A 14,579-nucleotide genomic window follows, 5' to 3' on the forward strand; every position below is an offset into this window, starting at 1 on the left:
GCTGTTTTGCCCTTGGATAACATTTCGGTGCCTGTGCTCTTAGAGACGGTTAATATTTGTAAAATATATACCCCCTTACACACTGTGCGTGCCCGCCCACTTTCCCTAAGGGTTTATATCCAAATGCCTGAAGAATTGTTATACAGCCCTACAACCTCTGTACGTTACTCATATAATCACATAACAAATCATGTAGGCACCAATTAATCTCCCTCTTGTGTGTAGGGATATGAAACATAAATAAGGGGATGGCATCTGAGGCAAGTTTAAAAGAGCTGAATAGGTCATTGGCCAAATGAGGTAAAGGGGGGACATATACCCGGCTGCATCGAGGGATAGGGTGTAAACTCCCAGGAAGCCAAGTATTTGCTGTCCATGCCATCCTTGCCAAGAAAAGGTTAATCCACAGAGCGATGGCCTTCAGCCCTCTTCCCCCACCCCTCCATGGAATCCTTTAATCACGTTGGCGCGGTGAAATTTCAGTCATGAACGGTGTCTTTGTGCAATCGTTTTGGCGTCCGCAATGGAGCGCAAGGGTCGTTTTCTCGGCCCTTTTTTTTTTAAATGGCTTCTTTGTTTCATACCCGCCTTCTCCCCCCACCCCACCCTGCAGCATTGCATCTGTATCAGATACGATTAAAGGGATAGCAAAGGACTCTGGGCCAGCTCCTGCTTGGCTGCAAGGGGAGTGTTTAACCCCTTTGTTCCCAGTCCAGAGGCTAAGGGTGGGGTTGTTCTGGATCCTGTATCAGCTGGGGGTAGTGGCCTGGACGATACTAGGCCCCCCTCCCACTAGATGCTGATCAAGTGAGAACCCCACCTTCTTTCTTAAACTGGAGAGATATGGGAGGACATTTGTATCATGTGAGTAGGAATTTTCTTTTCCCACTCCTCACCTACCCTTCACCCCCTGTGCTTAGCCCCCTTTTTCCCCACACAGTCAGTCCCTTCCCCCAAGCTGTCAAGCAATGTCATCAGTCGATCGTCCTGCAGACGCTTCCCCCAGTCAGTGGTTTATAGTGAGATCTCCCCATTCTCCTCCCTTTTAAAGGCTTTGCCCACTGCTCTGGTTCCCTTTCATTTCCCCGCACCGAACGGACTAGTCTATGTGTTTAGGTCTGAGTCGTTCCACTGATGGTGCTTTTGTGCTGCACATCTCTGGGGCACCTGAACTGAGTGAGCTCTTCCTAAGACTCCCATTGACTTCAATGGGTTTTTGGGTCTGGTCTATAGTTCCTAGAACACATACATGTCCTGCTCACCCACTGTGTACTTCGCATACACAAACACAGTGAACCAGTCACATGCCTCTGCTTAGGAAACCTTGGATCTTCCCAGCTCTTGTGTCCCTTTCCTAGCTGTGCATCCTCTGGTTCTATCTCACTAACGCTGCCCTGGGGAGATTTTGTTCTGAAGTGCGGCGGGGTCTATTGTGTTCTGCTCATGGAGGGAAGTAGGTTGGTGTTCATGTGTGCAGGATCCACGTAGGAGGGCAGTAGGCCCTGCTTAGTGGGTGCCAGATGTAATTTGGAGGTCAGAAGCTATTGAGAGTATTCAGGAATGTGTGTGGGGAAAGAGGGCTTCTGGAAGGAAAGTATCATGATCTAGTGCTTGTAGCTGAGACTCGAGATTAGAAGAGAAACAAGAGGCTTCTAGTCCAGGCAACACTATTAACTCACTGTCAATATCCTTTCAGTGTTGGGCCTGGAAGAAATGTGTACACGCACACAGGGTTTGTGCCACATAAAGGCACCCCTTCCCTCTTACTGGGGAGGAAGGATAAAATGTGGCTGAAAGGGGAAAAATATTAAAATAGAAAAAAATGGACACACACAAATGAAACCTTTAAGTTTATTATTCCATACATTTAATGCAGAGTTAATGGTGCTAGGACAGCATATTCTGGGGACAGGGAGAGGGGCTTGGTGGGTGGGGAAGGTATAATGGAATAAATAAGGGGAGGGGACAGCAATGGGTTACATGCATACAGGGGAGCAAACGTACTACATGCTCTTTTCAAACATGACAGGAGTCAGCCAAAGCTAAGGGTGGAGAGAAAGGTGTATAAAGGTCATCCTCAGCAGTCTCAGTCGGAGGAGAAAAATGGTAGTGAAGATCACAAGTTGTGCTTGGTCAATCTGTCCCATCTTCCCAGACCTACATATCAGCTGGGGGTTCCATCATGTGTTTTGGTGGCCAATGGGAGGGCATCATCTTCTCCCACCTTGAGTTCTGACGTCCTTCATGTCAGCATGCTCTCTGGCACTGTGAAGCCATGCTAGTCCTGAAGATGTGGGATGGGCAAGCAGACCACCCAAGAGAGCTAGTGGGGGAATGAAGATGAAGACAAGAAGGAGGGGAACCAGTCTGACCACTGAGGATGGTTGCTTCCAGTTTGAAACCCAAAAGGGAAGGTGAGTTCATTTTCCTTTTACGTGGACTAATTGTCTTTATGCTTATCCAACAGTGAGTGCTTTCCCCCCAATTGGTGCCACAACACTGTCTTCCCATTCTTTATGAGGATAGGCCTGAGGTGTTGGCAAACTGGAACAAGCAATGAACAGGCAGGAGGGGATGCATTCTTTAGTTCAGCTCTGCTTGGGGGCCCAACCTTGCAGGTTTAAGGTGATTATTTTAGCAGACTGTGTTTGGGCAAATGGGATTCACGCTGATGCTTCTGGTTGCCACAATATCTTCAGCTACTCTTCCCTCACATCCCATGCACGCACACACACACATGCCAGAAGGACAAACACTGCCTTGGCAGAGTATCTTTTGGAATATTAGAGGGTGAATGGAAGGATTTAGAAGGGACCAGGAAATGTTTGAAACAAACTAGCCATACAAAATAATGGTAAGAAAGGAGGATTCCATCCCTGTTGCCTTTACAGTCCAAGAGGCCACACGTACCCACCCTCCTGCCCCCACATGTATGTTGTGACACAAATAAGGCTAGAACCAGCTATATGGTTCCCGAGTCCAGTACAGTACAGTAAAGAGAGGGTGGGTTGAGGGGAGGATACGATACGGCTGTGGAAGTCAATAGGAAAGCAACCATAGGTTGGTCTTCCAACAGGGATCAAGAGTCATGCTTGTGTGAATTTTAGATAGGAACATTGCAGAGCACTGATCACAAAGAAGTTGACTTTACTGCCCTACCTCTCCTCCCACAACATGTCCACCAGGGTGCTCAGCCAGCTACTCTTCACCCACAACAGGTGACAAAGAATTGGCCATTGTGGCCTATCCGAAACACTTGCTAAATCACTGAAGCAGTTGGGGGGCAGTTAAGGTTGGGGAGGTATCTCTTATCTTACAGTCCAGGATGTGCACAACGAAACCCACCATGACCAGTCACTCCATGCCTAGAATCATCCTCATCTAGAAGGCCAAAAGGGTTTTGTAAGCCAATCGGGTTGGCATACATTGAATTGGGAGGGGGAAAGGGGTAAAACCTTCCTCTAGGCGGTGAGCCAGCGATAACCGGGGTCAAGATAGGCATATCTGGATACTCAGTGGGTTCTGATGGCTGGATTACACTGAATGACCTCGGAGTTCGGAGGCCCTTCTGCCTGTGCTGATTCTTCGGAGCCTTTCTGTTGCTGCTTTGGTCACTGTTCCCCTTTTCCTATGGTCTGGAGAGAGTTGTATACACGGGCTGTTCCCAATGTGTGGGGCTGTGGGACTGTGGCACAGAGGGTGCAGGGTCAGAGATGGCAGTGTATAGGGGACGTTGCGAGGGTCCCATGTATGAGAAGGCAGAGTAGAGGCCAGAGGCTTGGCTGGAGTGGCTATAGTAGGGTCCCGAGGGCTGGTGGTCTGGGTAGTCAAACTGGGGCCTGGAGATGGAGGGGAAAGCCGAGCCATAGTGGGGCAGGCTCAGGGACGTGTATGCTATCTGGGAAGTGGAGGGCTGGTCAGTGTAATGGCCTCCAGGGGCAGAACCCTCTGTTTTCACCTGTGCCTTGGAGTCCACCACCGATGACGTGCCAGCAGACAAAGAGACTCCATGCTGCTTGGAGATCCAGGCAGAGTGTCCACTGGCTGCAGCCAGGGCACTCCCGAGGCCGTAGCCAGCGGCCGCTGCTGCCGCATAGCCCCCAACATGGCCCGGATGGCCAGCGTGTCCATTGGGTGGCAGGTACTGGTCGAATTCATTGACGTCGAAGGTCTCCATGTTGGACATCACTTCATGGCTGATCTCCCCTATATCCACGTTGCCAAAGTCAATGTGAGGCTTTCCCCCTTCCCCAAGAGAGCGCCCTTCCCGCTTGGAGTCAGCTTTGCCTGCCTGGAGTTCTGTCTTTGGAGTTGTTGGAGGAGTGGGGGGTCCATGGCTCTGACCTGTGAAGTGAAAACCATATGGGGGGAAAGAGAAAGAAAATGTGATACCAGTTCACAATATAGCCCTGGTACAGCCTGACAGGCAATAAAATAGCTCAGCCAGCTACATGCAACAGCTCTGCTCCTCGTACTGTGCAGACCTGATACTGCCAGGCCTCCCTGGGAACCTCACTGTAGAGGGACAAGAAGGGAGGAGGTGGCTAGCCATAACCACAATGGCAACTGTGCACATGAACACTGTGGGAGATGATTTCCCACCTATCCAAAGGGATGGAAACACCTGTGGAGTGCAGGTGTCCCCAATGCTGGTGACAGCACCGAGCATATAGGAGTCATACTCAATTACTGGGTCCCACCATGGGGAGAGGATCCAGCTCACAAGGTAGTGCCCCAAGACTTTTAGAGAGCCATCGATTCTCCAGATGGCTTGGGGGACTCTCCTTGGGAGGAGGATGAGCTGGTAGTAAACTGCTGGTGTAGCTGCAGACATGGGACTGACCTGAGGAGTGCTCGGGGTGCCCGTCAGACATGGGGGATCCTTCCCCAGGATGTCTGTGATCCAAGTGGGCATTCTTATAGTGGGCCTGGATAGCTGCAGCCCCGCCAGCTTCTCCCTCGGCTTGGCCCTCACCCTCGCCCTGGGAGGCCTTGCCATTTTTCCGCCGGCGCGGCTGGTACTTGTAATCGGGGTGGTCCTTCTTGTGCTGCATCCTAAGTCGCTCTGCCTCTTCGATGAAGGGCCGCTTGTCGCTTTCATTCAATAACCTACAGAGACCAGAGAAAGAGGAAGAGATAGGAACAGGGGTGTCAAAATCCTACTGTAAAGCATCATGGGCACTAGAGATCCACCCCATTTCAGATACTGCCAAGCATCATAGAGACAGTAGAGAAGTATTTAAATAGAGTCCCTTTTTTTATTGTTGTTAATGAGTAAACCCTGACACTGTGATCAATGCTGTTCAGACCCAGAGGAAGACATGGTCACTTCCCCAAGTGGATTACAATCTATAACCCATATAAATTCACTTCCTCCCATTCCATGCTTGTACTTGCCTTAGGGGACAAAGTAATCATACTGTGATGACTGAAATCAGTGCAGGGCTTTATAGTTACCAGACAAGCTGGACTAAAAGAACTTGCTACAAACGTGAAAAATGTGACTATTGCTTGAATTATGGAAGGGTGGCAAATCTTCGTTACCCATAATGCTCTTTGTCATGTATCTCTGTCTTTCTCAGATCAACTTGTCTTGGTCACCTTAGCTTCAGAGTTTCTGTGTCCTGTTCTAACCTTCCATCCTTGCCATTTTGTAGGTTTTGTTCTATCAGCTTGAGTGTGAGCGATCACTTAGCACAGAATGGCTATTGCATTTGCCAGCACAGTGGCTGTGCTGCTGGGATCTCCCCTTAAAGAACCCTGGAATCCCCTAAGAGTGAGTTACAGAAGATGCTGGAGGAAAAACACACGTGCTTTGCTTCTACTTTGAGGGTTCTTGATGACACAGCTACCATTTGTAATCCCAGATGTGGTTGATGTGGTTCCTGTGCTTAGGATCTGAGAGTTGCAGGTGCTGAGCCACACCAGGATCAGACATGTAAATCAGGATCAGTTTGTAAATCATCTAGATACTATGATGCTGGACACTGTAACAATAGATTAACTTTGATCATTGGGTGAAAGGCTCTATGGAAATGTAAAATCATTCCCCATATACCTGTCAGATCTAGGGCTGCTCCAGTCAAGACAGGATCACCTAGGAAATTTTGTAACAGAACCACTTTGGATGATGTAAGAAGAGATGAAACCCATTTGATCAGTCATTTTCTCTTAATTTTGAAAATGTTTGATTTAATTTTTCATTTCTTTTTCCTACTTTTCACGTGGCCTCCAGAGCATTCTGGTTTCAGCCAGAAAGAATCCAGAACACTGAAAAGGGGAAAGGCTGTTCTTATGGGTATTGCATCCCAGCCAAAACTCTGAGGCCGCAGAAATCTCAAAAGCAAAAACTTGTTCCTTTATAAGATTTCCAGCCCTGATTTTTCCAGCCCAAAGAGAGTTGGACAAAGCTTTGGGGATATTCAGCCAAATGTTGGAGAGGATTCTCTGAACCCCTCCTGAAGCTTTAGAGGCTCTGCTTTTGCTAATTCCACAGATTAGATTTAACCCTTTGCAGAGCAGAGGATTAAAAAGCATGAATCTGTCTTAGACAATTTAGGAGGAGCAGCAGATGGGGTTTGAGAGGCCTGTTGGTAAAAAAGATTAGGAAAATCTATAGGATCGCAAGCAGGTACTGACCAGCATCAAAGCACCTCCATTTTTCTCCTTCTGTTCCTCCAGCCAATAGCCAGAGGGTGTGATCTGCTTTGGAACCTCTTAAGGTGCTGACCTGGGTTCACACCAGGCAGCCCTGAGAAGGTCATGGCCGCACATTGCATTCCACCACTGCCTTAATCCAGGAGATTAAACAACTGAGCCACCATGAGTCCAACACCAGCTTTCCTGTCTCCCTCCCACTGCCATACACCATGCTCACACGTCCCGAAGAGCTCTAATCCCCCACCCTGAATTGCTCCACACACAGCCTTCCATCACATCTAAAGGGACATGCATATCCTCAAGCTCCTCAGCACTCCTAGCCCCTCCTGTTGTACAGCAAACAAGACACCGAGACTGGGAATGAAACCCACATCTTCCACATGAGCTCAACCTCTCAGCCCCTACTGGTTCCAAGGAGTTCCAGTATCCTTCACCTTTATTTGTGGGTGGTACCAAGCATATAGGGTTACTGAAGCAGAACTGGCAAAGGAAACCCGCAGTGGAGAGAGAAGCTGAGACCTCTATATTCGTCTCACTGATGACCTAAATTACAATGACCTTGGGAACTCTAGGAGATGAACCTGGGTCCACTGAGTTTGCACGCCCTCCCCATCTTCCTGCCAGCATCCTGTAACCCTACAGACAGCAGGATTGCACAAAGTCCATTCCCCCCATCTTTGTCTTCTCTCTCCCAGTCTCTCTGCTCCCTCCTCCCTCCCTGGGATCAGAGCTCAAATCGGCTTTAACAAAGTGAAACCGGTGTGAGCAGGCAGAGGCCAGGAGATTTGGGGGATTTAGATTTCACTTATTTCCTGCTCCTGCACCCCCGGTCTACAATGGAGTGGAATCTTGCAGGGACACAGAAGGGAATGGATCACATAGCACATGGGAGTAAGTGGGTCTGAATTGAACCCTCTCCCTGCCGTGGGGAATGCTCAGCACAGAACCCATTGGACACCCCTGTTTTGGTGGGAACGGAGCGATAAAAACTCTGTCTCCCTCTTTTGTTCTCTCCTTCCCCACGATATCTCCTCTCACTTGGGGCGTTGTGCTGAATGGCGGGGGGAACCCAAGCCCAGCTTCTTGCCTGTCAGGTGACTGGAACACCCTGATGCATGGCCCCTCCCCGTCACCCACTAGCGGCAGCTGCAGATGAGTCAGTGTGGCAGGAGGGTCTCTGTCTCACCAAGCTGATGCAGCGTATGCAGGCACGGGTGAGGGAAGGATTGAACAGGAGGTTAAAACATCGCGGGGAGGGGGAGATCTCACACACACAGCAGCCCTGATCTTCCAGGCATGGCTCAGCTCTCTGGACCCACTGCCTAGCTAAAGCGGGGTGTGGTTAGAGAAAGGTTCTGCTGCTGTCCAGATAAAAGATCCCTTCACCCAATAGCCAGCACTTTGCTGCTCCTTTCTACCCATGTCTCATCTGTTTCTGGCCCTGGAGATGTTTCTGGCATTTGGGCTAGTGTTTGTGCTGACCTTTTCAACAGTCGTTAGGTCCCACTCCATTTGAGAACTGTTCCCTGCCCTGTAAGGAGCAGGAAGTGCCCCACCCAGGTGAGGAAAGCAGCCGAGGGGAGCCTTTGGGAAGGACATGTGAGGAAGTCCCCCTTCCCCCTGCATCCTCAAGTAATCATGCATCCTCAGGTTAGGGGGTCAGTCCAGCCTGCAGTGCTGACCAGGATGCTGCTGGAGAGGGGAATAACTTCTCTCAGCACTCCCACCAATGGGAGGCCCAGAACAATAAGTGGGTGTCTAAAGCCAGCTGTACCCATAAGAGAGCCATCAACCCACCCTCAGTATCACTCACACACACACATGCCAGTTATGCTGGGGAGGTTAATAGAAGCTCATGGCCTTGCTGAGGCATGAACACCCACTGCCCCAGGCTGGGCCATCACCTTGCCAATTGTCTCAAAGTGTTTGCAAATTAAATTGGGCACTAGGGTCACATCTGAGAATGGAAATCTTCATTTGGGGCCCAAGGGGACTCTGCAGCGAGGTTAACACCCCTTCTGCCACTGTGTAGCTTAGTCTTGATGTCTATCCCTTTCCCAGTGCGTTCCTAGGACTTGCACACAAGCTGTGCTGATGCACCTCTCTCCTGGCCTGCACCACACCCTGCTATTCTAGTCCTGCCCCTGTCCAGCTCAGCCAGTGCACCTCAGGCCTGACCTGGAGCAGTGTCCATTCCATCATTCTGTTGATCAGTGATTTCCTCCCTGCCTCGCCCTGCACTCGGGAGCCTGGCTGGAATCTGGGCCCACAGGTAGTGCTCCACTGTCATTAGCATCCTGTTTGCCTTTGCCCGGCCAGCAGCTGCAAAGTCTACATTCTCCCACACTGCAACACAGTCCTGGCAGTTTGTCTTTGTTATTCCCCAAAGGATGAGGATCCTGATTCTAACCCTCTCATAAGCAGAATGAGTCGGTGTAGGTGTGTGGGGTCAGCCTCGACACCCGACACAACCTCCCAAAGGAACGTTTGTCTACATAACACTGATGCAATTTGGCACAGCCATCTGCCTCCGTGGCTCCCTCTGTCTCCCTGTTTGCCTCCCTCCATCTCCTGCAGAATGGCCCGTTTCTTATCCCACAGATCCCAAGCGCTTTACACAGCACTTGGTTTGAGCTCAGCAGCACAGTGGCTGCATGAGCAAACGTGACAGCCATCCTCCATTCAGCAATCACTCAAACAGAGCTAGCCGAGGGGCTAGATTCCATTTTGTAGAGAGGATCATGTTGGTTGGGACCCTGAGGTTTCTCAATCTACTGGACTCTTTCCAAGAAGACTATCCCGTAGGCAGCATCACCTTCTCCACTGACCAGATATGGGCAGAAACAAGCTCAGTTTAATGTTGCTTTCAACTGATCTCTCTCTTCCTTCCCCTACTCACTTATAGTGGATTTCTCTCTGCCTTAGGTATTTCTAATGCACCCATTACCGCAGCATCTAAGCACTGATAAAAATTGAGACCCACCTACATGGAAGTATATCTAGATGGCCCAAATTTTCAAAAGTGACTGAAGTGATATTGGGTGCCCAATTAGGCACCTTACAGGATTCTGATTTTCAGACAATTAGGTCCCTCTTCAGGCATCTCAAGTTAGGCACCCAAAATTGCTAGCCAATTTTGAAAGTCTGGATCATGCTGCATAGTGTGGAGTTCAGAGTGGGAGGAGACTGGCATCAGAAGATTGTCTGGAGGACTGTGGGAGATCATAGGGGCTATGATAGTGTAGTAAATTTCCTATGGGACAATCACATTTTGGGTGACTTCCCCTGGCTTTTGTGGTTTCATTTTATTTTCCCCCACCTAACAATGCCAACAAAGGCAGTGCAGACCCCATACATGCACGCCCCCAACTTGCTGTGCCGCATTGCCCAACACAGACTGGTAAGAATATCTCCGAAGGCAGCAGGCTCCCTGCCAGTCCATTAGCAAAGACAACACAAATAACAGACGTGGGGAGAAGGGAGGAGACTTTTCCCTTTTAAAAAAAGCAAAAGTCCAAGGCCCTGACCTTGAAAGCTGCTCTGCACAACAGACCCTTATGCCCACGCAGAACCCCATTGACTTCAGCGGGCTGCATGTGGGCTCTGCAGTCTGCCTGCAGGATCAGGAACACTACAGCTCTCAATAGTGTTAGGACAGTGTCTAAGGTCTATCACGGCAGCACTGCAGGGGAACAGTCACCTACAATGCTGTCGCATATCTGGACAGTAGAGCGCTCTGGTCTCTTAGGCCTGTTACTGGAGTATTTAAGGGCTCATATACTGCTGTCTTGTATCTTGAGGCCAGAACTTTAATGTAGCGCTTAAGGAGGTCATTGCTACAAAATCCTACAGAATCTTTGGAATGGTACAGTAGCATTTTTTTAAATAATATTTTTGAAAATTAAAATGGGGAGTCTTTCTCCAATAGAATAAAATGTTGGGGTGGAAGTGGGAAGAGAAATCAGGAAGAAATCAAAAGGAATGGTTAGGAGCAAAGCATACAGGAGCTAATTATTAGTAAAGGACAAACAATTGAAAGTGTAAGGAAAGAGGCAAATGGACAGCATAACGCAACTGCTTTACAAAGTGGGAGAGAGGAAATAAGAGCAATGATAAATGCTCAGTACAGTCACTTTGCTATCAGAAAGGAGACAACAGGGAGTGAGTTAGTGCAATGTGAACTAACTGGGATCATCATTCTGCATGGTATCCAGAGGCGAGCACAAGATTGGAGTAATCATTGGAAAGGCAGAGGGAGAGGGGCATGGGAAGGGTTAAAAAACACCCAGGCATGGGAATCATATTTGAGGCCTACCACAATTCCCTGCTTTAACTCTCCAAGAAAATAATTTTGTTTGAGTTCCATGAAGGGCAGAGGGGTTTGGATAAATTTATTGGTGTGATCAACACCCAGGGGCTCAGTTCTCCCACACAGGTAGAGTTGACTGAAGTCAGCGGGAGAATCGAGCCACAGGTGGCAATGGGATGGTCATGAGGGTGGGGTTTGCTTCTGTTTTGGAAAAGTGTCTGGTCTCCCTGCTGCAGTTTTCAGGAGACATCTCCTGCCCCACCCAGCGCTGGGCAGTCAAGGGCAGTGCCAGGGAAGGGAAGGGTACGAAAGGGGGCCTGTTTCTATCTCTGTGGACTTCCGGGGCCATTCATGTGAAGCTGATGGTTTTGATTTGTGGCAGGAGGCCCAAGGCAGGGAAGTGATGGTGGCGGGACGGGGTGTATCTTGGACAATCCCAGGAGGCGTTTATAATCATTTGCTGGAGATATTCATTGAAACCATCAGGCGGAAAAGTGGAACCGCTGGCCTTGTGTCACATGGGTGTTACGTGGTCCCTCCACCCTCATCTCTTGGCAGAACCCATCAGTCCCAATGGGGGTGACTTCATGTAGGGACCCTGGGGGCAGGGAGGATGGGGAAAGGACCCAAAATTAAAATGGCTTTTACAAACTGAGGGGGGTAGTGCAGGTCCGAGGGATGAGCATGTATCTGCGTTGGGAAGAAGGAAATGTGTACGTGTGTATGCATAGTGGGAGTGGGAAGCCTGTGTCAGCCTGTACCACCTCGCTACAGGAATGGCCGCTGACTTGCTGTTATTACTTATTTATTACACGCCACAGGCCTGCAAACAGAGGCAGAGGTGCAGGCCCTGCAGTCTGAGGAGACACAAACAATGCTGTTCAGCCATAAAAAGCTGTGAATGGCAAGGCAGGATGGCATACTGGGTGCATCGGTTGGAGTCTCTCCACCATCCCTCACTGTCCTCTTGTTTTCACCTCTTTATGCTGGGATAACCCACTCCCAGCCCCCCCTTATGCAGTACCTGTGCTGCCAATTTTAAATTGACATCTCCTTGAGTGGGATCTAGAACCAGCAGCTAGCTGGGTCTGTGGCTGGCCATCAGAGAACACATTCTTTGGGCGGGATATGTGATTGGGTTTCACTGCCCGGCTACCTGCTCTCTCTCCTTTGTCCCAGACAGGAGTCCAACCCACTAGGTGGAGCTCTGGGGGTTAGGGCCATCTAGCCCGTGATCTCCCAGACCTGGTTCAAACAGGAGATCATGAGTGTAATGAGTTTGGTGGGGGTCAGCCTAGTTAACCTTTGTGGGCCTTGATTTGCCAAACAAACACATACAAACGGAGAGATTGTGCAGCTGAGCCTTGGGAGAGGACCAGGACTGGAGTGGCATGGGGTGCTACAGGCCAGGAATGAGGTACGCTGGCACAGCTGCTGGGGAAGAGGTGGCTAGAGTGGAATAGCCAGGTGGGGGCTGCAGGTCAAGACTGGCAGAGCTTTGCAGAGGAAGGTCCCTTTATAGCTGATGCTAATAAGCATTGCTGGTTCCTCACTTTCCTGTGCTTTTCCCTTACCCCTGTGATCTTCCCCCTTGATGAGGAACTCCCTTTAATAGATGCCCCTTTAATCTCATTCTGTTCCCAGCCTTTAGCTTGACATGCAGCCTCTCCATGATTCCATTTGCCCTCACCCTTATGCCCTCCTTACCTCCAGAGCTTCCCGAGGGTCTTACTGAGCTCTGCATTGTGGAGGTGAGGGTACTGGTCAGCCAATTTCCTGCGGGCAGCTTGTGCCCACACCATGAAGGCGTTCATGGGCCGCTTGACATGGGGTTTGCTTTTGTTGCTCCCATTGACCCGCACAGGCATGGGCACCAGGGTCCAATCGTAGCCACTCAGCACCTGGCTCACTGCCTCCCGGATGCACACGGGGAACTTATCGTCGTCCGTCTCTGAGTCTTGCTGTTCCTTCTTGACCTTCCCCATCTCGCCGCTCCCGGAGCTGGTGAGGTGAGAGGTGGTATCTGATGCCATGGAAGGTCCTGGTGAGAGGCAGTGATGGTCTTCGGAACCCACCGGGCTCATTTCCACCTCTGAAAGGTCTTGGTCATCTGTCATTATGTCTCTTGTTCTTGCTCTTTCTTCCTTCTCAATATCCCGTCTTCCCACTGGGGAAAAAAAAAAAAGAGGAAGGAAAGAAAAAGCAAACACCAAAACTAAAAAGACTTGAACCTCTCCCAGAAACTGACCATGAAACAGGAGCCACTTGATAAAAGTGAAGCAAAGGAGCTGCCATGCGTGCAGCTTTCGGGACCCACAAAACCCATGATCTAGTGGGGGAGGGGATCCTGATTAATTGGAAGCTCCCGATCTGTGCTCTATTCTGGAGTTTAAGTTGGGCATGTGGAGGGGTCTGGTGCTGGCTAAGCACATTGGTGACATGAGTAGAAAAGGAGAGATCAAGAAGAAATGGACCCCATTCTCTAAGAATAACCTTACTCAGGGCCCTCCCCAAAATTTGGCCCTTGGGAATGACACTTTCTCTTTAAAACCTGCTTTGAATGTCTGACCAAGAACATAGATGGGGGGAAATGAGTGGCTTCAGTATTAATAAATCAGAATGAAAAGGTCTCCAGGTTGCATGAGAAAGTTTAGCAAGAGTCGCTGAGTAGAGGCAAATCCTGAGCGCTCCCCTGAGTTGCCAGGCAGGGAATCTGATGCAGACTGGGAGAATGTGTTTGTGAGCGGAAATGCTAACACTTTGTATATATGCATATATTTCTTTTTAAGCCTCTGTGGCAAAGCCACGTCTTTAACTTGCCCGTTTCACGCATCCCCCCGTCTCTCTCTCTGCAGTCACCTCCAAAAGTCTCTGCCACCACACACCATTCCCCCACCTTATTAAAGAAATGCTCAAAAAATAAAGCCCCCCCCAAAATGGTTAGAAAAATGTGTCTCCCTTGGTTTAGTTGCAAAAGGAGCCAATATGGAGCAGGGGTTGTTATCCCCCTAGTGAGGGAGGCACGGACTTTTCCTGAAGAAGAGACTGAAAAAGTAATAGAAGGTAGAAAAAGAGCGAGTGAACGAGCGAGCGTATGAGTGAGTTCAGGTAGGAAAACTTACGTTGGCTGGTCTGCCTGGCAAATCCTGAGAGGGCTGTAATTTGTATCCCAATAGCCCCTCTGTTCTCCTCTCAGTGCCCTGGCAGTGGACGGGAGCCCTGCGTGGAGGAGACTCTCAGACGAGTGCCATTCCTAGAGGGAGGCTTGGTTTTTACTAATCCCCTGGCTGGATGTCTCTCTGACTGGCTTGCTGCTAAGCACCGGGGGAGGGAAGGGCAGAAGGTGGAGCTAAGCACTCCTTATAGCTGGAATACATTGATTTGATGCAGGCAGGGAGGGGACCCTGACAACCCCCCTAAACTCCACCTCAGCCACATGCACGCTCCTCGCTTTCTCGAGTGCAGGCTTCTTTGGGAAAGCTGCAGTCAACTTTTATTTTATTCTTTTTTCCCTCCTCTTGGGGATTTAAAATAGGGCGTTGTTCATGCCATTGGGCATAGGTAGTGAGGGGTCTGCATTGTTATCCAAGTGGACTGCATTTAAGTCCCT

General features: G+C 49.7%; 1 protein-coding gene across 1 annotated transcript; it reads right to left on the reverse strand.

Moving 5' to 3' along the window:
• Positions 1–1,837: 1,837 nt before the first annotated feature.
• Positions 1,838–14,285, reverse strand: SOX10 (SRY-box transcription factor 10). Its single transcript, XM_073326009.2, has 4 exons — positions 14,092–14,285; positions 12,677–13,136; positions 4,844–5,109; positions 1,838–4,344 (listed from the first exon to the last, which is right to left on the reverse strand). The coding sequence occupies exons 2-4, from the start codon at positions 13,084–13,086 to the stop codon at positions 3,629–3,631; spliced, it is 1,392 nt and encodes a 463-aa protein (XP_073182110.1). The 5' UTR covers positions 13,087–13,136; positions 14,092–14,285; the 3' UTR covers positions 1,838–3,628.
• Between the last annotated feature and the right edge of the window lie 294 nt (positions 14,286–14,579).

This window comes from Lepidochelys kempii, chromosome 1, assembly GCF_965140285.1.
Source record: "Lepidochelys kempii isolate rLepKem1 chromosome 1, rLepKem1.hap1, whole genome shotgun sequence".
In the NCBI taxonomy this organism is placed as follows: domain Eukaryota; kingdom Metazoa; phylum Chordata; order Testudines; family Cheloniidae; genus Lepidochelys; species Lepidochelys kempii.

Excerpts from the sequence above, each read along its gene's own strand:
- SOX10 (XM_073326009.2), bottom strand. The coding sequence starts at position 13,086 with ATGACAGATGACCAAGACCTTTCAGAGGTGGAAATGAGCCCGGTGGGT. Across the intron at positions 5,110-12,676 it reads ACCCTCGGGAAGCTCTGGAG|GTTATTGAATGAAAGCGACA; the intron begins GTAAGGAGGGCA and ends TGGTCTCTGTAG. Across the intron at positions 4,345-4,843 it reads GCACCCCGAGCACTCCTCAG|GTCAGAGCCATGGACCCCCC; the intron begins GTCAGTCCCATG and ends TTCACTTCACAG.